Source organism: Bactrocera tryoni, unplaced genomic scaffold, assembly GCF_016617805.1.
Source record: "Bactrocera tryoni isolate S06 unplaced genomic scaffold, CSIRO_BtryS06_freeze2 scaffold_7, whole genome shotgun sequence".
Lineage (NCBI taxonomy): Eukaryota > Metazoa > Arthropoda > Insecta > Diptera > Tephritidae > Bactrocera > Bactrocera tryoni.
The window spans coordinates 1,211,869-1,236,737 of NW_024396366.1; the positions used below are offsets into that span (position 1 = coordinate 1,211,869).

The 24,869-nt window shown below is 34.3% G+C and overlaps 1 protein-coding gene across 7 annotated transcripts in view; it reads left to right on the top strand.

The window, feature by feature from the left end:
• The window catches only part of LOC120781463, a 131,721-nt gene that overhangs the window by 27,860 nt on the left and 78,992 nt on the right, over window positions 1-24,869 (top strand). For all 7 annotated transcript variants that reach the window (XR_005706069.1, XR_005706068.1, XM_040113688.1 and 4 more), the window contains 2 exons: window positions 23,492-24,019; window positions 24,089-24,777. Coding sequence is in view for 5 of the 7 variants with exons in the window: in XM_040113688.1 (XP_039969622.1) it covers window positions 23,531-24,019; window positions 24,089-24,777 (1,178 nt within the window). In the remaining 2 variants the exon portion in view is untranslated. The remainder of the gene's footprint in view (window positions 1-23,491; window positions 24,020-24,088; window positions 24,778-24,869) is intronic.

The following is a 24,869-nucleotide window of genomic DNA, read 5'->3' on the forward strand; positions in this document are numbered from 1 at the left end:
TGAAGTAGTTTCGACATATATTAAAAGTCCAATATATAATAATTTGCAATCGTAATAAATGTAGGGTGTTTTAATTTAAAATGCCCAAAAATTCTTATTTTGTTCGATTTGGCCATAATGGAAAATGTTATAAAAAAACGCTTATTTTGAGGCGCTCTCACACTGGAATAAGTTGGGCATCCCATTATCCCTGTTATGAAGTTTGGCTGGCTATAATTGGACCGCCTATTTTGAGATTCGCTCTTATCCATATTATTGGTAGCAGACTTTTTGTTGGACATAATTTTTTGATATATTATGCAGCCTTTATAACCGGCAGCATGGTTCTCGAAACAATTAACACATTTAGCTGGAATGTTTTTGTCTTTTGGACAGTTGTCACTTGGGTGTTGTAGCGAACATTTAACACATTTAAATTTTTTATTGCAAAATGGTTTTGGGGTTTCCAGTATTTTACTTCTCTCACGCTCTTGTTCAACTGTATTTTTATCATTCATTATATTATCAGGGTTTGTATTCTTCGTGAATGTTTCTCCAGCATCGTTATTTAAAGTGCATGCGCCATAATCCAGTGCCGGTTGTTTCCTAGTCACATTTGGTGAGTTCTGCATTGATCTTTTCGCAGGTCATTTTCTTACTTTTTGCCATCCCATAACGGCATCATCATCGCCGTCATTCATGTTGTTGCACTTTCCAGCGACCGCAATGCAGGTACTTGTAGTTAGGTAGATTGTAGTTATTGTTTTTAGTGAACAAACAGGTGTCACAATTTATAATGTTTTTTTGTTTTTTGAAAATTATTTTGCGATTGATTATTTATGTCACTAAGCACGAGGCACGCTATTCTGATTTTTTGCTACAACCAAAAGCCTCTTTTAAATATTTATTTAAAAAATTTTCCATTGGGATTTTCATATTTTATATCATCAATTATTACAGTATCTTCAAAAGTTATCAAATAACTCCGTCTAAGTGAATAATCTTATGTTTTCCAGAAACTATTATAGCACTGTCTTCTAAAATATTCATTATTTGAATTATTTTGTATTTTTGGATATTTAAGATATAAGTTAGCACAGGTAACCAAACATCCGGCAAAAATATCACTTGCACCGAATTCGCTGACGGCGCGTCTGCAACTTTATAAGAACTCAATACCGCATTAAGTATGCATCCGGCCATTATGCTGATCGCACGCTTTTAGCCTTGCGCGTGACAACAACAAACAAAGTGTAAGCAACTAAGAAGTCACACGGCCAATAACATGCAGCAACTAAAGTTAGGGCAAAGTAGTGTAGGTATTTAGATGCTAACGTCGCTCGTATGTAATTCAGTTATTTCAACTCTTCCGCTGAGACCGGCTGCCCTTGGTATTACCAAGGGAAATAAAATTTTTAAAACAAATTCAAAGAGAAATTGTTTACTGGCGCCCAACGTGGGGCCAAACAAAAAAATCCTTATAAAAGGACACGCGAGTTTGGCCGTGGGTTCGGACCCACCTCCTTACTAGTTTAAATAAAAACCATCAGTGCCACCATAGAAGTGCCACCAAATATAAACAAATTTTTTTTTTAATAAAACTATCAGTGCCACCATAGAAGTGCCACCAATGCCACCATAGAAGCGCCACCAAATATTATTTAAAAAACCATCAGTGCTGTCATAGAAGTGCCACCAAATATTACGAACAAAAATTTTAAATAAAACCACCAGTGCCACCATAGAAGTGCCACCAAATATTATGAGCTAAAAATTTTAAGCCATCAGTGCCACCAAATATTATTTTAAAAAACTACCAGTGCCATCATAGAAGTGCTACCAAATATTACGAGCTAAAAATTTTTAAATAAAACCATTAGTGCCACCAAAGAAGTACCACAATAAAATCATCAATAAATCATCAAGCCACGCAGAGGCGTTACTTTCGAGGGTCAATAATCAAGCATCAATCATGCATTGAAGACCGAAAGCAACTTAACATGGGAATATTTATGATAACCCTACTCTTGGCAATGAACCATTGGACTACCGCGAGGATATTCAACTATACCACCTCTTACTATATTCCATTAACAACAACAATACGAGTTTTTACTACACATGACAAACTTATCAGAATTCGAGACGATAGCCGAAGAGACGGACACAATATTAAAGCAATTTCCGCATTCCCACGCCAGGCAACTACTTCGAAACGACGCTAACGAAATATTAAAACTACTAGACGCGGTCAGAGTACATCACCGACATGCGCTATTTTGTTTAAAGTGAAATTTTTTATGCAAAAACTAAGTAAATAGGTAAACTTGTTTATTTTAAATTATCAATTGTTATTCCAAATGATATAACAGAGCTATTTTATACTTCTCTTTGTAAAATAACGTCAGGTTTGTTAGAGCTTTGAATAATTTTACATTTTACATACTAGTGGCATCGTCTCTTCTCTACTATCGTCGGCAAATTTAGACATATTTTTAAATTAGCGGCAGCGGCAACTGGGAGCCTGATGTGGGTAGTCGTGCAGCCATAAGAACGTATGTATTTTAATATTTGAGATATGTCGCTTGAAGTCTGTCGCTCTCTATGCGTTCAGCAAATTAAAAAAAAAATTTGAATGGACAGCTAAATGGCGTATAATTCCAACATTTCAACAAGCTATTTCACTACATTTAACATACTTTACGCAAATTTTTCACTTCAAATTCTTTAAATTAAATTATAAACATTAACCAAATTCGCATTTTACACTTTTCGCAGGGTTTTTAAGTAAGAAACCTATACTTTAAAAATTACTTTTTACTCTCGTAGTGGACATCATTTATGTAGTAACAATTATGAGGAAATGGAGCGCTGCCATATGATAATAAACAAATATGAGCAATTCGCTGAAACTCCTCTTTCTTTATTTAGCAATCGTTGGTTTCGCGTTTAAGGTTGCGTTCCAGCTCTCAAGTAAATGCTCAAGAAAAAAATTCCTTATATCTGGAGCTGTAGTCAAGTAAATTTGACAGCAGGTTACGCATTGTGAAAGATGCATATAGCAAGAGAAAATAAACAAAGAAAATATGCTTATGTCTGTAAGTATGAAAACATTTTCCTTGCGATTTAAGGAATGTGGTTGATGATTGGTAAGTTTTATACATCATTTAAAAATGAACTAAGCATATTTCATAATAATGATTTTAACTAATTTAGGATAAATTTTACGAAAACTTTGAATTTCCTTCAAGAAACAATTCTTGATTTCATGTTTCTTCGCAAAACCGCAATGTCATATTCGCATTTTATTGAAAAAATTTATTAAAAAAATGTCTTTAGAGCTGCATGCTAGCACAAGAAAATTTACCGCAGGAAATTTTCTTGACCATTTCATAAGCTTTTTTTAAATGAAGTTTTTACATTTCTTGAGAGCTGGAAACTACCCTTTAGCCTCCTTTGCATTAAAAAATAAAAACAAATGCTTATACATTATATTTCAAATTATAATGATGAATTTATTTTCCATATGGAATGTGATTTTTAAATTAACTAATTTTGCTAAAACAACGCAAAATAAAAGAGAAATTTAAACTTATTTCAAGGTTTAAATAGTATATGTGAAAAAATTTAGTTAAACATTGTGAAATACTATGCGTTATTTATATATATTTTTTAAATTTATACGCCAACATTTTAAAAAGTATAAGTCTTAGCATCATTATTTTGCATATTTATACTCGGGAGAAGCTCCCCTATCAGCACATACCTATACCCGAATTCGTTGTCAGTCCCCGTCCCTTAGCCTTCTTCAAATTAACGCATAATGAGAAAATAACGATTGTTTTGACTCAATGTGTTTTGTGAATGTGGGCTGTTTTTTCATAAACTTGCGAAAAAAGCTACAAAGGCGGCAATAATCGTGGAATTACCGATGCGGATCAGAGGATCTTATACATACATATACAAGTATAAAGAAACTGCGAAACTTGCGAAAATAAGTGTTTAAATTACACCCATCACTTGGTCTAAGGAGTCACATTATATGTATTTTCTAATGAAAAAAAAATTAATTCCGAAAGCTCAGCCAGATACAATGTTATTTCCTCGAATTACTAAGGAGTACTATTTAGGTCGCTTAAACAGCCAAATCGGAATAATAGTTCTTAAGGTCAAAAATTAACACGAATAGAACTGCGTTCTAAAAACTACATTTCCCTTTTTAAAAATATAATGGATCAGAATGGCAGTGCTGGAAAGGCTTTCCGCCAATTCCCATTGCTAGGTTTTTAATAACATGAATACAAAGCAAAATGTCAATGTTATGTAGAGGCCACCAAACTCCCCGATCATCCAGCGCACAACCCTATGTAGGAGATGTTTTGCCTTATCACTTTAGCTCGCCTTCAAACGGATGTTCTTAGGCTACCCAGAGGATACTTGGTCAAGGACCGGAAGTCGTGAGCTGCTTGAAACATCACTTTATTTTTTTTCAAATGCGTCGATTTTCGGCGATTTTGTTCTTAAAATGATCCAATAACGCTATGTAATAGTCTCTGTTGATGGTCTGTCCTTTTTCCAAAATACCCGCTTACCAAAATGTACATAGATAACATAACCTTGTCAGCCGACTGTTGCTTTTTTTCCACGCTTTGGAATCGGAGAGAAATGATTGTGCCATGTTTCAAAAAGTCGTGTTTATTACGTTAGAACATTTCTAAATATTACTCCGAATCAACTCGTCGTTTTTTTTGGACAAAAGTGAGCTCGCGCGGCACCCTTTTCACAAATCTTTCTCATACCCAAATATTTGTGAATTATATGATGTATTCGTTCAGTTGATAGTCTATCTCGGACAACTTCATTATACGGCATTCAGAAATGATTTTGTGGACTTTTTTTGATATTTTATTGGCGTTCACTCGTTCACCGTTTTCGGTGCTCACTTCATCACATTTAAACTTGGCAAACGAATTCTTGATGGTTGATTTTCCTGTAATAAAGTCAAGTTTTTGCTTCAATTATATTTCTCCCTTCACATAACTATCTAACTAATTTTATCAACACGCAGAATTCCTTTTTATCTATTTTTTACACAATAAAAAATGTTATAATGATAAGTAATTAACAAACTAATGATGAGACAGTTGCCAAATAAAGTAATGTAGCGCCATCTCCGTGTCAGGCCGGGAATTTTTCAATTGACCTGTGCGGTAACAAGTCATCCGGAAATTCAAAAATTTTGTGTGTCCCCGCCCTCTGATAAGTTTGGTATCTCCTTAACTACTAAAGCTACAACAACCAACTTTGCTCAACATAAATATTATTACAACTCGCACCGACAGTGTGAAAATTGATGCCTTCGTAAGATAATCTCGCTCACTCTTCATATAACGGTACAGTTCAAAACTACTAAAAGCGCAATAAATCAATAACTAGTCTCGCCAGAGACATTAAATTTATCTCCGGTATGGTAAAAAAGAGCTTTATGAGAGCCGGAGTGAAAATTAGACGATGGGCGTGGCGTCGCCCACTTCTTGGTGAAATCCCATATCTCGGGACCCGACCGATCGATTTCTGCAAAATTTAGTACATCGAGTTATCTTTATGTCTAAAATAAATAAAAATGGGCGAAAATCCATTGACTAATATCAGGATTTTCCTCCGTATAACTTTACCTCATGTGATTGGTGATTGTATGTGAGGTACCTTAATGAAACCCAGGGAACATGTTTTTAGTATCATGCCGCATATACATCTATTATTAATAGATAAAATCGGGTCGATACTAGCCAAACTCCCATTTACTACTCGTACGTATAATGATTTTCGTTTTTCTAACAAACCTTATGTCGGTCAGTGTATAGTTATATAGAGCTTATGTACAAGTAATTACTTGGATTACGATCCTCTTGTTGACGTTTTACATCTTAAAGTATTTCCGTGGCATTGATTCTTGCAGGTTGCAAGAGTATAAAATGTGCGGTTGCACCCGAAAATTGTCTTTAATTACTTGTTATTATACTGTGGTCATCATAATCAAAATATATGGTTTTAGTTTTAGCTCCATCATTCGCATATATTCAAAAAAAAAAAAAAAACAAAAAAGCCAGTTATCGGCAGGCCATTGCCCGTCGGCACTCTGAGTATAAGTATTTCACAAATGTTGTCAATGCAGTTATTCAGTAGAAACCAGGGATAAGGGGATACCCAACTTATTCCAATGGGATAGAGCCTCAAAATTAGCGTTTTTTTTATAACAATTTGCATTGTAGTCTGAATAGACAGAAAACTTGTTTTTGAGTATTCAAATTAAAACACCCAACATTTACATATTACGATTATAGGTTCGAAATTTATATATGGAGAAACAATTTAAATATTTTATGATTTTATCAGGATACAATACTTAATAAAGTGCAGAGGCAAATGTACGAATGACTTAAATTTGTTAGCTCACAATTAATAATAAATTAATAAATGTTGTTTGCATAATGAACAACAGAGTCATCCGTTCACATAAATGTATGTATGTTTTTAGTAGAATTTTAATTTGGCCGTTCCAATCGTTCCAATTGCAAAACCTTCTCAATCCAGTCGACTGTCAAAGTTGAGGAGGTGATTTAAGCTCTCACTTTCAATGTCATGAGAGTTGTACATCCTTTGATCTTAGGCACAATTAAAAATATAAAATTCCATAAATATCTTTTACTTTATAGAATATATTTATATAAAGTACAAATGAAGTTATGGGGACAAGACCTTCAGGAAATAATGCCCATGGAGTAGGCCACAGTCAAAATCGGGTTATAATTTTTCAAGTCTTTTGATACCTAATATGTGGTAATACTGAAATTAAGGGAAGATCTTTTCGTGATAATAATTTACCCTTGAGCCTAAACAGGTTAAAACAGGTCAATACTTGCCCATCTACTTAACCCTATACCATGCACCTAATTCAAAAGTTTTAGAACTTCCGGTTGAATTTTGAGAGAGTGTACTACTTATCTCTTTAATAATATTATGTCTATGTGCCAAAAATGTATAATATTTGGCCAATACTACCCCTAATCACCATATATACAAGTATACTATTTCAAACATACGGGCTAATTAATATTGTACATATCAATATCGAAGATTTTTTAGTCGATTAAGTAACGTCGTTTAATGTTTGTTATATACGGCATAATTCAGAAAATATTATAAATGTGAGATATTTTTGAGAAAAATAATGTGGTTTAGTGTTGATTAGATAATGCAAGTTGAAGTCTTACGCAACATATTTTAATATAACAGTTTCGCGATATCTAAAGGTATTTTCCAGCCTTTGAGCTTGCAAATTGAAAAATTTTAAAATTCTTTGTTACACCCGAACTTCGTAAATTGATTTTTTTGTTTTTTTCAAAAGATTATTTTATTTGCAATCTGTCCTACTAATATTCAGTACAAATAAGTATAAATATATTTCAACTTTGTGAATACATTCATACATACATATATCTTCAATCGTGTGCATTCTTAAAATTTAAATAGCAAATCTAGGACATGAACTTTTTTAATTCATTGAGTTTCATGAGTACGAGTATCATCTAATAGGCATACCACAAGAGAGTTTATAGTTTAGGTATTTATTAGATTAATTCTTGCTTCTTCTTTTTCGTAGCGAATTTGAGGAAATTTATTATATTTTCATTTGTCGTAATCCACTGAGTGTTTAGAATCATTCTTGGAATCCTGCTATTTATATTGTTGCAGCCGTTCCGTATGTAATAAGTTGTTTCCCACAAAAGAATTTTTTTTTGACAATTCAAAACAACCAAAATAGCATCCGTGACTAGCCATTGGAATGTACTAATGTCCGGTTATGGGAATTGCATTTGTTTGAAAATAATGAAAACGTTGTGTTCATGAAATGTCTCGAGTTATGGGAGATGTGTAATTTCTCTCCATGGAAGTTCGAAAATTTTATATTATTATTATATGGGGTCTAAAGAATTTATTGATCCGGTTTAATAAATTTTTGACAATACCACATACCACTGTCGTTTCTTTACTGGAAAGTGAAAGCATCAGATGGAATTTAAAATTTTGTTATATTGTTGTAGTCCGATTCCCGCACTGGAACATAAAATTTGGAGATAATACTAAATACCAAATTTAGTCGACATTGGTTCTTACCTGAAGCCCTCTGGATGTAAAATGTTATGCAACTGGCGTATTTATTTATTTATTTTTCGCGCGTTTAGTAGTTTTCTTATATGGAGAGATGGAGAGGTTATCATCCGTTTGTACAATTCCGGTAGGAGTGCTTAAGGGATTATTGTATCTTAAGTGGTTTAGAATATACAGTGAGGAGCAAAAATGAGTACAAATTTGTGCTTCGTGTCTTTATATCTGCATAAGTATAAAAGTAAGAAAGGAAAGAAATTTCGAAATGCTTTTTATCTCTTTAGTTCATATTCAGTTCCAAACAAAATAGTTAGTAATATAAAAGAAAATATCGAATTCTAAGGAAAACACATATAAAACTAAAGCAACTAACATGTACTCAATTATTCACCTGCTACGTATTTAATAAAAATATCAATGTTTGCCGTAAGTTTGCATTTTTCATGACTTAAATGAAACATTTAATTTTTTTTTTTCAAAATTATTTTATTTAATGTATCTGCTTTTTCTTAAAGCCTAACAATAAGCAATAAAATCTTAAATCTATTTAAAAACTAGACAGACTCAAGCAAGTGATTGAGCTGTTTTGGTGATACGTCGCTCTTTAATACGCAGGCATATCTCTTCTTTTAAGTCGTGTTTGATCGCAGGAATGTACCAAAGCATTAGCCAAAGGGTTTGGGTGATCTCGGAGTTTAGATATATATTTACTTCTGCCGTCTTCTACTTCTTTTTTTACCAAAGGAATACCAAGGTCTTTATGGATATTTTCGTTACGCATGTACCATGGTGAACACGTGATTGTTCCAAGCATTTTTGATTGGAACCTTTGTATTAAATCAATATTAGTTGCACAGTTGAATGCCATACATCCAAATCGGCTTTATGACCGCATTATATAAAAGCACTTTGTTGTCTAGGCTAAGTTTGGAGTTTTCATTTAAAAGCCAATTTAAATTTGCAGCTCTAATCTTCATATATGTTATTTTACTAGAGATGTGTTTTCTCCACGTGAGCCTTCTATCTAGGTGAATACCAAGATATGTTACTTCGTTCGCTTGGGGTACTAAAATATTGTTTAAATTTACTGCCGGGCACATCTTTGGTCTTAGCGAAAATGTAATATGCTTACACTTCTGTTCATTCACGTTTATACGCCAGTTCGCTAGCCACTCTTCGACAGAACTTAAATGCTTCGCTAATATTCGTGATGCTAAAAAGTGGCATTTGTTACGGCTCACTATAACTGTGTCATCCGCAAAAGTTAAAGTTAATACGTTATAAGCTGTTGGAAGATCTGCTGTATATATGATGTATAGTGTTGGGCCTAAAACACTGCCCTGGGGTACACCAGCCCTTATCTGTCGTTCATCAGATATGAAATCTCCCACTTTTACCATAAATTTTCTATTTTTTAAGTAAGACTCCAAGGTTTTATACAATTCTAGAGGTAGAATTTTTTTAATTTTATATTAAAGACCTTCGTGCCACACCTTATCAAACGCCTGAGCTACATCTAGAAATATTGCTGAACAGTACTCCCTGTGCTCAAATGCTTTCCTTATCTCGTTAGTACATAATTTTATTTACTTGCTCTATTGTGCCATGTTTCGCACGAAATCCGAATTGATGCATTGGTATTGTGTTATTTACGTGGAGGAAAGGAGACATCTTTGATAGTAATACTTTTTCAAATACTTTTGAAGGACAGGATAGAAGACTGATTGGTCTGTATGAAGACGGCTGCGTTAAGTCTTTCCCAGGTTTATTTATCTAGATAATCTGCGACTTTTTCCATGAAATTGGATAGTATCCGAAACTAAGAATTGCATTGAAGAGCAAAGAGAGCACCTCTACACCAATAAGTACTCAATTAGCATTTTTGGGAAAATTTTATCATGTCCCGGCGACTTTTTTGGATTAAGTTCTTTGATGATACCAATGATTTCAGAAGGTGAAGTCATAAGAGACTCGAGCGACTCTTTAGCTGTGTTGGGTAAGATTGACAGCTTAAAGTTGTTCTTTGGCAAATTGGGTCGAAATACCTTTCCTAGGTGATTTGCAAAGCAATTAGCCTTTTCCTCGTCACTTCGAGCCCAATTTCCACCCAAGTCTCGTATAGGCATGTTGGAGTCAGTTGGTGGCTTCATGGACTTTTGGGCTTTCCAAAGGGAATTTTGCTTGTTTGGGTTTGGACACAGCTTCTTTATATACATTTCGGTGTTGAATTCTTCCTCACGTTTAAGCGTTTTTTTTTTAATTTACGTACACCAGATTTTAATTGAAGCTGAGTGGAAGGGGAACGATTTATCTGCTATTCACGTCTTGCACGCCTTTTTTCATTTACAAGCATTTCTATTTCTCTATTAGAGATTTTTCTGAAACCAAGCGGCTTATAGCTTTTGTTTGGTGTTGCTAAGACAGCTCGCTGGTTATTATATCGTTGACTTCTCTTATACTTTCGTCAATATCTCTTCCTGTATTTATTTTGTACTCAATATTAATGTGGCTACTGACGTATTTTTTATATTTTAGCTAATTCGCTTTATATGAAGTTAGACCCACCTTTGGATTAACGAATATGGGTTGTTCACATAACTTTATTAGTACAGGAGAGTGATCAGAAGAAAGATCAGTACATCAAAATCAATTAAATCTGGTATTTTCTTACGATCACTAGGCCAATATGTCGGCTTACCAGGAGATATTATTTCAAGGTTATTGTGCCTATTTATAACAGTTTGATACAGCTGTCGTCCTTTCGGATTAATAAGACGTGAGCCCCAGTACGTGTGTTTTGCGTTGTAATCTCCATCTGATAGAAATCTTTGACCTAGTGTTCCAAAAAAGTCTTTAAATTCCATTTCTGTAATTTTAAAACGATGTGGACAGTATATAGCCGTAAGGTTTAAGTCACAGCCCCGATTTTTTAGTGATATTGTTGTAGCTTGTAACTGTGGTGTAGCATGAGATTCTAGAGGATAGTGGTTTAAACGATTTCTAATCAACACTGCGGTGGCACCATGCGCTTTACCATCCGGATGATTTGTAACATATAGTTTAAATCCCGGTATATTGAAATTATTTTTATTTGTTAGATGAGTTTCTGAAATAAGCATTACATCTATATTCTTTTCAGACAGAAATCTGATAATCTCTAATTTATGTTGGTTAACACCGTTAGCATTCCATATACAAATATTTAGTAAGCTAATTTTTTACTTAATAAATTTTGCAGCATTTGATTTTGTGATTTTATTAAATCTTGGATCATGTTTTGCATAGTAGACATAAATTGTGTCATACACTGCGTAAGATTTATAATCATTTGGAGGATTTAGCGGCAGTTGCATTTGCACAGTGTTGCCTTTCACCACTTTTGCATAGCTTCCTTGCATATTATTATTGTTAGAAGTAATAGGATTTGAACTTTTTTCTGAGGTGGCTATAATTTTAATACGGGGTGTTTGTAACATTTGGTTACGACGTGCTTGAATGCCCTGTGACAATTTCGATTTCAAATCTTTATATACAGGTTCTTTAGTTCTTCTTTCTTAAGGGTGCATTTAGAAGTGGGATGTAAATCACCACATACCACACAAACACTGCGTAGAATGCAGTATGAATTAGTATGCCCATATTCTTGGCAGTTAGTACATTGTACCGGACCGTTTCTTTTATGTGGTTCCTCCACAGTTACTCTACTTGTGGTACTTTGTTTCTATTAAATATATTTACAACTGTTTTAATTCCAAAACCACATTCTTCCAATGCTTCTTTGACTTCACATTTAAATAATATTATGCTTTATAGCGCTTTTTAACAACTTTTTGATAAATAAGAAACTATTTTTTTAATAGTTAATACTTTCATTTCATTGGCCTTCAAAACATTGAAAAAGGTACTATTACACATCGAGGGGAGTATATAGTCATCACAAGAGCAAGACTCAATACGAATGATATCTAAAGTGCTTAAAATAGGCCAATCAATAGTCGTAAGCGTTCAGAAAAGTCGACCTAAAGTCCCCATATCACAAGCGAGGGGTTACAATAAAGTTTTCGCGGATACAGACGAACATCTTATAACAAAACATACGAAAAGAAACAAGCATTTGACACCAAAGAACGCACTTATAGAAATGAACAAGTTTGTCAGTAAATGGAATGCCAGAAGAGCACTCCTCGACATTAGCTATATCGGCGCGGTAAAAACCTGCATTGTAATTATACTTGTAGAATGTTAAGGAACAGTTGAAATTAGATAGCAGATGACTGGAATCTTGTAATCTGGTCAGTCGAATCAAAATTTAAAAAATATTGCTGGCGAGATCATCCAAAGGAACCAAGTTACACAAAAAGTGAAATATGATGGAAGGATCGTCATGGTATAGTGTTGCTTCACATACTGGCGTGTAGTACCTCTACAAAATTCTATGGACCATTTTGCAGACCATATACCAGATTTTGTGAAAAGGAGTGCTTGTCGTAAGGAAGAAGTCATATTTTAACGAATTTGACGACTCAAACCAAACATCCAAAATCTTGAAGTAATGGCTTGCCGAAATAAATTTCTTATTGATGCAGTGATCAGCCCAAAGTTCTGATCTCAATCCGATTGACAATTTGTGGTCAATATCAAATGTAGATTAGGACAAAACAGATCAACCGCTATGTCCATAATCCTTCCTATTCAAACCTCCTAATTTCTGTATCCTTACGGCAAAACATGCTGCAACTTTCTAGTAAAGACGTAAATGGGCAGCTAATGCCTGTATGACCTTATAGCGCCGGAAACCTTTGCACAGGCGCCTTTCCGGACTCCAGTTAGTTTTCTGATATTATTGTGTTTCTTTAAAGATGGCCACCAAACCAGTGCCGCCTATGTTAGAATTGGCCTAATAACGGCCGTATACATTCACACGACAATATTTGGTTTAAGGACCCAGTCCCTGTTAAATATTCTTTTGCAGGTATAGTAGTCTTAATACCCTTTATTTGCTATATTTTCGAGGTTAATCTTCCAAATTTAGTTTAGTATCAATTTCAGCCCCAAATATTTAGCTGTCGGGAAAAAGAAATTGTTATATGGTACCACCAAGTGGGGGAGGAATAAATTAAGGCATTTTGGTTTTATTTGTGAAAAGCATCAGTTCCGTTTTACTAGAGTTAACACCTAGTCCATTGTTTGGGGCCATTGGTGTGACATAATCTCACTGATTGTGGAAAGAAACATCCCTGATGCCATCAACATTATGTCTGCTGCATATGCTACTGCTTTAAACCCTTCTCCATTAAGCTGAAGTATTATTTTATTTAATATATAACATAAAATAAAACGACGAGTTTTCTTGGCAGCACTATGTGCTTACTTTGAGCTTTATTTCAAACTGAAAACTTGAAACTATAAGTGCCTAGTCATCAAAATTAGGTTTACGCGTGTTTCGCTCACCTACCTAATAATCGGGAGAACGGATGCGCGTGTAGCGCATTCCATTGAGCTAAGATTGCAATAGGAGTCTCAACTGTAAGTTGACTCCTAATTATGCAGACATTGTTGTCAGCGAATTTATATGAATTTATATTGTGTTAACTCCTCCCTCCGAAATTCCAATCGTCCCCGATTGGTCTTTAAAAGTATGGTATGTCGTTAAGACTTTTATGTTTTGCTACTTTTCTTGTCGGCATATGAATCGCTTCCGCGTTTTGAATAGTGATTTCGGCAATTTTCCGTGTCCGAATTTTAAGAGTTATAATTATGATTATAACAACGACCAAAATACCGAAATGAGTTAGCATACTAGACTTGACTAGTAAATTTAGAGAGCTAATTTTTTTATATTTTTAATATTAAGCTCTCTCATAAACTTTAGAGACAGTACTTCTTCGTACTCGGATCGATAATTTGAATTATGTATTAATGCTGGCAATGGTCTCAGGCTGTGAGCTTCGATGGCAGTAAAATTTAAATCGTTAATTTTTATTGTTTCATTAAAAAATTTTACAATAAATGATCCATTTAAATGTCTCGTTACATTATTACTTATAGTTAAATTTCCTTGAAAGTTATTTAGTAAAATTAATCCTGCTTTTAGTTCTTCAATGTTTCTTACATGTTCAGTATTTGTAATAATACAATCAAAAAGTTTGTTTTCTATCAAATTTTTAATACAATTTTCGTTTTTTAAATCTACAATTTGGTCTTTTTTGCATATTTTTACATTATTTATTTGTTTACAATCATTTTCTATTCCATAGTAATTTTCATCACATTTCAAAACGTTTTCAAATTTTAATTTCAAAATTATTCCATTTTTGCTTATTGGTTTTATTAAAATGCAATTATAAATTTCATTCCTTGTTTTTGGTACTTTTATTACAAAAATTAGTAAATTTTGTTTCATAGCTATTTGAATATTTGCAAAGCTTAATGATTCTTCTAAAGAATCAAACGGAATGTTTTCTTCAATAAATATATCATTTATCTTTTGAGCCTCTTCATACGATATTATGAAACTGTTTATTATGTTTGCTTTGGTAAGATGTATTGCTCTGTTAATGTTTTCAATTTCTTCTTTTATTATATCAATTTTAAATTTATACTGAAGTATTAGTGAGGTTCGAAATTCATTGCTATTTTGTAGTGTTTTTAATATGCTGTTGATTACATCGGTAATATTTTTAATTCTTTCAAAAACGTTTCTATTAATTACTAGCTGTTGATTATTGTTTTCTATGCTTTCTTCAAATTTACTATTGATCGCTACAAGGTCATCATGGTCGGGATTTCCCGCAATCCATTTACATGCTGATCCTATAAAATTTAATTACCTCTTTACTTTATTTTTTGGTGTTATATTGTTGATAGTAATATTAATTATTTTAATTTCTTCTGCAATGAATGGGTGCAAGGGATGGGACGGTGGGATATTTTTTGTGACGTATTTATGTCCTCTAGGATTATGGAGTATTCGGTGAGGTTGATGAAGTGAAGGATCCTGTAAGTTCCAGACTGCACTTGCCATTTTCGATGGTAACAATCTCGGATCGAGAGTAATCGAGTACTTCAACCGAAGCGTAGCAAAGGATGTGAAGGGTTATGGAAATTAGTGATCTAAAAGGAGATATGATTATATTAGTTTCTTATACGATCCTTGTGGACTATTTTGCCTGATTCTGTTTTTACAGTGGAATGTCTGTTTTCCTTAACTATTTCCTCTTTGTACCTTTTTGAAAGTTTTGTTCCTAATCTCTTATTCTGTTTAACAAAAATTTTGTCTCCTGTTCTATAGTCAATAGTTTCCTTTCTATATTTGTTATGATATTGCAGGTCCTTTTCCTGTTTCTCTTTTAATTTTTCTAGAATCTTCTTCATAGTTTCTTCTCTATTAGTGGCATTTGTTTACAGACCATTCCATTAATTCGTCGAAATTTTTATCAGAGTGTTCCTGTTTTAAGCACCTCATAATTTCTGATATTGTTGAATGAAACCGTTCTATTTGTCCATTCACCTCGCTTTTATAGGGGGGTGCAGTGAATATTTTTATATTGAATTCGTTTTCTAACATGAATTTTATTGGTTGAGAATTAACTGTCTTTTCGTTATCGAAAACTATAGCCTTCGGAATTCCAAAATAAAATATTATTTCTCTTAAGGGTTTTTATACTGTCTATACTTTTCCCATCTATTTTATTTATAATGGCTAATTTGGAAAACTTGTCAATAGAAGTCAATACTTTATGTTTGTCTGTTGAGAAAATGTCTATGTGAATAGTATGATCTGAATATTCTGGTAAGGGTGTAGCTCCTAATTTTGCATTGTTTGGGTGGCGATCATATTTATTTTCTTTACAAACTTTGCATAATTTTGTGATTTTTTTTTATTTTTTTTCGACATAGCGGGGAAATAATATTTTTCCAAAATCTGTAGCTTATTTTATTTTTCGTTTCTGTGAGCACGGTTATGTTCCTCGATTATTATTTTATCTTGGGTCTCGGTCTTAGTAATATCTTCAACTACTATTTGTGTGAAACGAATTTTGTAATTTGCGAAATGTAGAGGGTAGATTGATTGGATTTTTAGCATAATGGGCTCTGTGGTTTTTAAACCATTGATTATCGATGGATTAAGATATTTCTTTAAAAGCGACTTTAACGATTCTTCATTGTAGGTTTTTTCAGTTATTAAGTGCCTATGGTACGTAGGGAAAACTATTTCGAATTTGTATGAATTTTTGGAATCTTCTGATATGAAAATTTGGTTTTTGAAGACGTTAATGGGTATTTCTACTGAAGAAATTAAATTTTCGGAAGAGCTGTCACTACTGTGGACAGTCATTGAATTTAAGTTAGCGATTGGTGGTCGTGAGAGTAGGTCTGCGACGATGTTTGTGTTGCCTGGTTTATAAATGATTTCGTGGTTATATTCTTTCAATTGTGCCTTCCATCTTTTCCTTTTTGCATTAGTATTTTTGTTGCTGAGAGCAAAGGTCAATGGTTGGTGGTCAGTGTAAATCTTAACCTTTTTTGATCCGTATAGGAAGCATTTCAGGGACTGTAGAGCCCAAATTATTGCCAACATTTCTTTTTCATTGGCGGCAAAAGTTTCCTCTGCTCTGCTTAGAGTTCTTGACAGAAAGGATATTGGCCTACCGTCTTGGGAGAGTACGGCTCCTAGAGCGTAATTTGAAGCATCCGTGGTAAGCTCAAAAGCTTTTTCGAAATCTGGATAGTGAAGTATAACATCGTCTGACGTCTGACGTCAAGCAATTTTTCAGGTCTTTAAAAGCTTCTACTTGTTGTGCGGTTAGATTTAAAAGTGTCCTTTTAGACTGATCCTTGGAAACTCTTCCCAGCTCTCCTCTCAGTATTTCAGTCAGGGGTTTTGCAATTTGTGCGTACGCTTTTATAAATCTGCGATAATGTCCGGTCATTCCTAAAAAGGAGCGTAAATCATGGACAGTTTTTGGCCGTGGAAAATTTATTATAGCTTCTATCTTTTTTTGTGTAGTGCGAATTCCATTTTGGCCAACTATTATACCGAGGAACTCGATTTCCTTTTTGATAAATTAACATTTATCGAACTGTACCCTTAAATGCGCTTTTTCGAGAGTGTCAAATATAATTGCAAGATTTCTAAAATGATCTTCTTTACTTTTGCTGAAGATAATTATGTCGTCAACATAAACGTAGCACCGAACGCCGATGTGTTTTCGTAGCACATCATCCAAAGTGCGTTGGAAAATGGCAGGTGCTTTTCTTAAGCCGAATGGAAGTCGAGTAAATTTAAATTTCCCATTGACAATGGAGAAGGCGGTCTTCTCAATATCTGCTTCGTTGAGAGCAATCTGATGGAATCCACTCTTAAGGTCAATTGTAGAAAAATACTTATTTGATCCTAGATTAGTTAGAATAGTGGTAATATCTGGAATGGGATATTGATCTGCTATGGTATCCTCGTTCAATTTACGATAGTCGGTAACCATACGGAATTTTTTTAATCCTGAGGCGTATTCTTTCAATTTGTTTGTCTATTTCTTTTTTTAAAGGCATTGGATAGGGGTAAGTTTTGGAATATATTGGCATATCGCTTTTAGTCCTAATTTCGGATAATTTATCTGGTTCAGCAAATAATGTTGGGCAAGAGTTAAAGAGTTGTTTTAATCTTTCGTTATCTTCGGGACTCAAATGATTTAGCCTTAATGTTGTGTGTGTAATAGAGTTAATTGCTAACTGGTGGATGGGGTATTCGTATTTATTGAGTAATGTAAAATAGTTCTCCTTAGTAAAAATTACTGCGTTTAAACTTTTCATTGTATCGTTACCTATTATGGCGTCAAAGGTTCTTAACTTGGGCAAAATGTGAAATTTTAAATTACCTATTTCATTACCGAAAACACTGATATTGGCATGATGAGTAATTTTGACGGGTCCACCCACAGAATTTGCAATGAAGGGTTTGTTCGGAATGGGGTTCCTGATATAAGTTGGACTAATATAATTTTTGTTCGATCCGGTATCTAATAAATATTTTAGTTCATTGCCATTTTTCATTTTGAAACGATAGTATGGCAATGAGGAGTTTAGTCTAAAAAATTGATATTGTCACTAGGGGTTGCTTCGATCTCTTCTTGTTCTTCGTTGTATTCGGGTTGGTAGTCCTGCGAAGACTCGTAGTACCCTTCAGGATATTCTAATATTTCATTATTGTATTCTATTGGGTCAGTTTCTGTAACTTTAGTATTGTAGATCCGTTGCATTTTATTAGGAGTCTGTATTATCTGTAATGGTGGTCTCTTACTAGCTTGATTATTGTTAGCCTGCGCTAGTTCATTACTAAATGCTTGTGGTTTGTTACTGAATGTTTGCTGCCTATTATAAAATTTTTGATTTTGTTGATACTGAGGCCTATTATGATAATTTATTTGCTTCGTTTGAAGAGAGCGATCAACTTCCATTGGTGTAGGAGGTTTTGGAGGAAGAGGTGGTCTAAAGTTTGGTTGCACTGTGACGTAGTGTCGGTTTTGTCCGTACTGTTGATACGAATTTGGTCTAAGGGATTGGTTGTGAACATTTGTAAGTTCTGGGTAAAAGGGTCTTACTTGGGGTTTGAATGAGTATGACCTTGGTTGATTGTGGCTAATAGGTTTGGTATTGGTCGGCAAGCGACTGATACTATTTGTATGGTTCGTCCTGTAATTCATGTTGCCTAATTTGAGACAAGTGTCTTTTCTCTATATGTCGTTGTCATGGCATACAAAGCTTCTTCACCTAACTCCAGGCAATCGATTTTGTCCAGGATAAGTGAGAGATATTGATAAACTTGTTGATAAAATTCTTCAACAGTGCTACCCCGTTGGGCAAGTGTTGTCATTTGATATTCCAACGTGCTAACGTCTCTCTTGTCTGAGTAATGTAACATCAGACATTTTTTTATCTTACCCCAATTTAATGGGGTGCGGTAAGACTCAAGGGCCGTGTTAGCTTCGCCAACTATCTTGTGTCTTATTGTATGCAGAATAGCAAAATATTTTGGGGTGTTCTTATTCTGTCCGTACATTAATAATATTCTATATACCGATTTCCGCCATGAACTGAATTCTCCGTTTTTACCCGAAAATTCTCTTAAACATTTTACCACATCCGGAACTCTTTCGGATGCGTACACGTTAATGCTAAAATCTACAGGATGTTCAACTTCTTCTTCGGTTTGTGGGTGTAGTATGGTCGAAACTGTTTCCGATATTAACGAAACGAGTTTTTTTTTTGATTAGGAGTTAGTGCTGGATGAGTGCAGATTTAATCTCGACAATGTCGATGCTATTTGTTCTTTCTGACTCATTTTGATTCACTACCTTTCTTTTACATTTGAAAGATGAAAAATATGAACCTTTCCTTTATAATTTATTAATATTATTTCTAGAATATAAAAAATTTATTTTTAATAATTTTTTCCTTATATTATATATTTTATTTAGACTAACTTACATTAATCCTAGCCACTGCATTATGTCCTTAGATGGTTGATTGCTGGTTAATAGTAAGTTGATGAATATTGTTGCACCTTTTTTTTTGTCTCTTTTGCACTTAGCTTTATTTGTTGATTTCGTTATTTGATGATTTTAGCCTTTTAAGTTCGTTTAATTTTAGTATTCTTTAAAATTTTTTTTAAAATTTTATTTTATTTTTTCTTAAAAAATGTAAAAAGGTTTTTTTTATTCTTGTTGACTATGTTAATCTTCCGGTTGGCGGGTCCGTACGGACCGTCCCTTTCGTGAACACGTGTTGTGCTCTTACTACGGGGCCAACTACCAGAAGTTTTTTGTTATTTTTTTATTTAGAAGCCGCGAAAATAAATCAGGGAACGATTTTTAACTTTCGCGGTCCCTGCTCGGGCGCCACATAAAATAAAACGATGAGTTTTCTTGGCAGCACTATGTGCTCTCTTTGAGCTTTATTTCAAACTGAAAACTTAATTCTATTGCAAGCCACCATCAAGCTTAGCTCGAGCCCTATAAGTGCCTAGTCATCAAAATTAGGTTTGCCCGTGTTTCGCACACCTACCTAATAATCGGGAGAACGGATGCGCGTGTAGCGCATTCCATTGAGCTAAGATTGCAATAGGAGTCTCAACTGTAAGTTGACTCCTAATTGTGCAGACATTGTTGTCAGCGAATTTATATTGTGTTAATTTATATAAAGAGGGGAAAGGACACCTTTGAGCAGTGCCTCTGCTTATGTATGTAGCTCATTCGTGTCGCTATTTGATGCTTCGGTCATTCTGTTCAAAAGTATTGATCATGTCCATCTGCACACCATGTAGGGAAGCAAACGATGGATGTGATCGAGCTGCTAAATAATTACCGCAGTACTGAAACCCTTTTGCTAACTTGATATTCCCTTTGTTGCTGATGTTCAGCTGACACTCGGCTGATACTTTGCTGCAATACTGCTTTAAGCTTCCGGCCAAGATTTTTCCAAAACGTCTAACTAGGCATTTAATGATTACAGTTAAATCCCTTTCTTCCAAATTTAGGTTAAATTTTGGTAGCAACCGATTCAGATTGAAACTTCCAAAACTTCATCGGAAAACCGCGTTTTTAAATCTTGCAGCTTTTCTGGGTTTTTTCACTTCAATATATAATTTTCAGCCATTTGTTTAGCATTTGAAAAAAATGTATTAAAGTGATGATCAGCATGTATTCTTCGTGTGTTCAGTGTTGCAACCAATGTTGTTACTCGTATGACATTTGATGCTTTCGCAAGGTCGATTGATTCGTTCTGCAAAATCACACTAAGTGGCTGCGTCAGTGACAAAACATCACTGAGACAGAACATTCCAATAATAAATTCGAAGTTGCACAGTACTGTGACTAGATTCGACGCTTTTACTGCAGGCGTTCTATTCTTCCATTCGCTTATTTCTGGCAGTACTTGAACTATTTCCGGAAGGAATTGAATTGAAGAATGGGATCATGTCTTTGTACCCACTTTGTCTCACAAAGCTGCATAACTGAAAGAGACTGGATCCGTTCTTGGATGCGCAACAAATTACCGACAAGACGTGTTGCTTCGGCAGTGTTGTTTGATTTTCGCGTGATGTTTTCGCATCAAAGGCAACACTGCTGCAATAATTTCGCAACGAACACACCCGACGCTGCATTGATATTTTTTCAAAAATCCAATGTTTTACGTCGATGTTTTTTATTCAAATCTTACTTCACATCTTCATAACACTCTTACTCGAATTAGCACGAAAACGTCCATTTCGAAACGTTTTGTCATATGTACTGTCATATATGTATTGAATATTGTTATAAAATATGGAGATTTCGTTGGTGGAATGTGCGCTTACAAATACTGAAGCGCATTTATAAATTAGTGTGAAATAAGTTTTACAAAGAAATTGAAAATACATTTGGTATTAAATTTTAGTTTCTTGCCATAATGTTTAGAAATTTCATGAAGGAATTGGTTCCGCTTTTTTAAGTTACTAGCAGAGAGACATTATAACTGCGCGTAAAAAAAATTAATTTTCAAAGATTTTTTCAATTGTAAGTGTGAAAGTTACTGTCTAACGTATGTTATACGGACTGAGAAAATAAAACAGCGGTGGTTCCTTGGGTTAACAATTCACCTTTTGACAATTTATATTTGTTGTTTTGGGACGTTAAACGTAATCGAACTGCACGAAAATCATACAACAGCTTATTTAGAACAAATTTGTCTCAGATTGTCACACAGGTAGTAAGATGTTACAATATCAGCTCATTAAAATAAGTGTTAATACCAGTGATGAATTACGAAAGAAACTTGTAGATACTGGGGCTTCTACGAGAACAATTAATACAAACAAAATGATTATTGACGTTAGTACGCGATGGAACTCGTATTTTTATATGTTAGAGAGATTTATCCATTTAGCAACAATCACACATCAGAGAAACCGCTTGACAAGGAAAATACTTTCCAAGTTGTTATTTTTAAAATCGGTTTTAAATAAATAACTTTTTGTGTGTTCAAAAACCTTTTGTAGATAATATTTATTGAACAAAAGTTTTAACAGATACATAGCTAGCAAAATATACCAACTAAAGGCGTACTAATTACTGCAGTTAATTGATTTCTGCTTCTGAAATTAGCTTTTTATCCTCGCTATTAATATATAAAGTTAATAAATACAAGGTGTGTTCCAAAGTAAACTTTTTGAATCTAACGCCCCCCGGTGGCGCCATATATGCCGACTGGTGCGTTAGAATCTGCTATCTTTATCGATTATCCAGTGAGAATTTCATGACATTTCATTGATTGGAAGTGAGGTTATTGCGTTTTAAGTGTCAGTATGTTTGTGTTATCGGTGCGAAAAAGAGCTTCGAACAAAGAGCCAACATTAAATTTTGTTTTAAAATTGGTAAAACTTTTACCGAAACGTTTCAATTGATGAAACAAGTTTATGAGGATGATTGCCTATCCCATAGCAAGTGGTTTCAACGTTTTCTAAGTGATTGTGAGGACATAAATGACGATCAACATGTGGGCCAATCAAAATCCGTGATCACCCGAAATTCCATCGAAACTGTGCGAGAATTCATCAAAAATCAGTCGAAGTATCGATTTATCGCATTTTGACCGAACATTTGGGCTTACGAAAGGTGAGTGCACAGTTTGTTCTGCACAAATGCACCCTGATATGGCACCGTGCGACATATTCCTTTTCGGAAAAATGCTTTTGCCCATGAAAGGAAAGCGTTATGCAGACGTAGGGGCCATTAAAAAGGCTTGCACCTTGCATATATAGAACAAGGTGGCGCGAAAATTTTGGGTATTTTTTAAATAAATACATTTATCTATTGACAACAAAGATGCTAATTAAGTGAATAAGTATAAAATATACTGATTTTGAAATGAAGTGTGCAATGGCAAGTTGCAATAACTATTATGCAAATAAACGGTTAAAAAGGCGAAGTCTTTATTAAGCTATGACCAATTTACAATATTTTCCCACGACATGATTCTATTAATTTCACTAAACCGAGGAAGTCCCCTCGTACAAGAGTATAAAAAACAATAATATAGGCAAAATTTATTAAATGTGTAGAAGTGTATTTTAAGTATTTCTACCAAAGCTTACACCCAGTTTAGCTGCTCACAATATATAAGACTTTACATTATGTAATACCAGTGAAACACGTAAATTTTAAACGAAAATTGCATATTTTTTAACTCAATGCTTACACAAAAATATAGCAAGGATTTCGAAAATACATTTTGCATTATATTGTCTAGGAGGCGAAGTATTCAATATGATATTACATTTTAATTCCTTCATTCAATTGTTTTTCAGAATTAAATGATATGAAATATCGACGTTTATTTTACTACAATGAACAGTAACAACTTGCAGCAATGGTGGGAAAATACTTATCGCCATCATCAGTTGAAACATGCTTTCAATTCTCACGATACGCACGGTCTCCAGATACCTCCACTCATCGCAAAGGACCCTCGTTCAGATATATTAAAGCAGATCGGTAACAATGATTATGACGCCTTTTTAAATTACACTATAACGCATTCTCCGATTGACATTCCTGACTCAGAAGATAACCTCTTATCTTCAGTTACGTTATTAATTATGGTCATACTATTTGGACTAGTTGTATTTGGTGGCGTATTAGGTAATGCAACATTATTGTTCACGCTTTGTTCGGCATCATCAGTGCGATTGCGAAATCCGCTTTTATTAGCTGTTTGCCTTGCCGACTTGTTAGTTACGGGCATTTCTGCACCAATGACTTTATTAAATGTAGCCCTGAATCGTAAGACGAACACTTTACCACTGATAATATGCAAAGTAATTCATTATGTGCAGGCAAGTATACAAATCTTGTTGAAATATAAATTTTGACTATCAAAATTTTATGCTAGTATTACTTTACAGATAATGCCAGTGGCTGCAAGTACAATTTCTTTCTTCATGCTTTCACTTGATCGTTATGCCACAGTAAGACACCCATGTTTGTCACAGTTACGTCAGCGTCGATATTTGCATATTTCATTAGCGCTCTTTTCATGGATCGCATCAGCTGTTCTCAGCGCGCCATTTCTGTACACATACAACATAATTGCGAAAAGTGCAATAACAAATCTCGATGACAGCAACAAATATGCAACATCGTCTGAAATTTTGCTAGGTACCAATGAAAATGCTAAAGTGGGACCGTTTTTGCTTACCACCACAGCTTTACCAAACGTCAGAATAAGCTGTACTTCCGACCTCGGGTCCAGTACATTTTTAATTTCCTTTATTATTTTCCATACCTTTGCCGTATTTATTATACCCGGATGTGGTGTGCTATTAAACCATTATGGTGTACGTCAGAAGTTATGTGCACTTTCTTTAACAGCGCGAGCCGCTCATGGTGAATTACCGCTTCCTATGCCCATACTCCGTAGACAAACGCACATGGTTATTGTAACTGGAATCGCCAACGCTCAGCAGACAACCGCATGTCCGGTCACAAATGACCCCTCTAATGGACCTGATATACAAATGCAAAACTTAAATCCAGGTTCCATTATCGGAAAAAGTCATGATTTCATCAAATCTTCTAACCCCATATCACCAAGGTATATTATATGTTATTTAAATAGTCAGATATACTTACACAAGTATTTCCATATCTTGAGCTATTTGCTTTAGAATATTTTCTAAACATGAA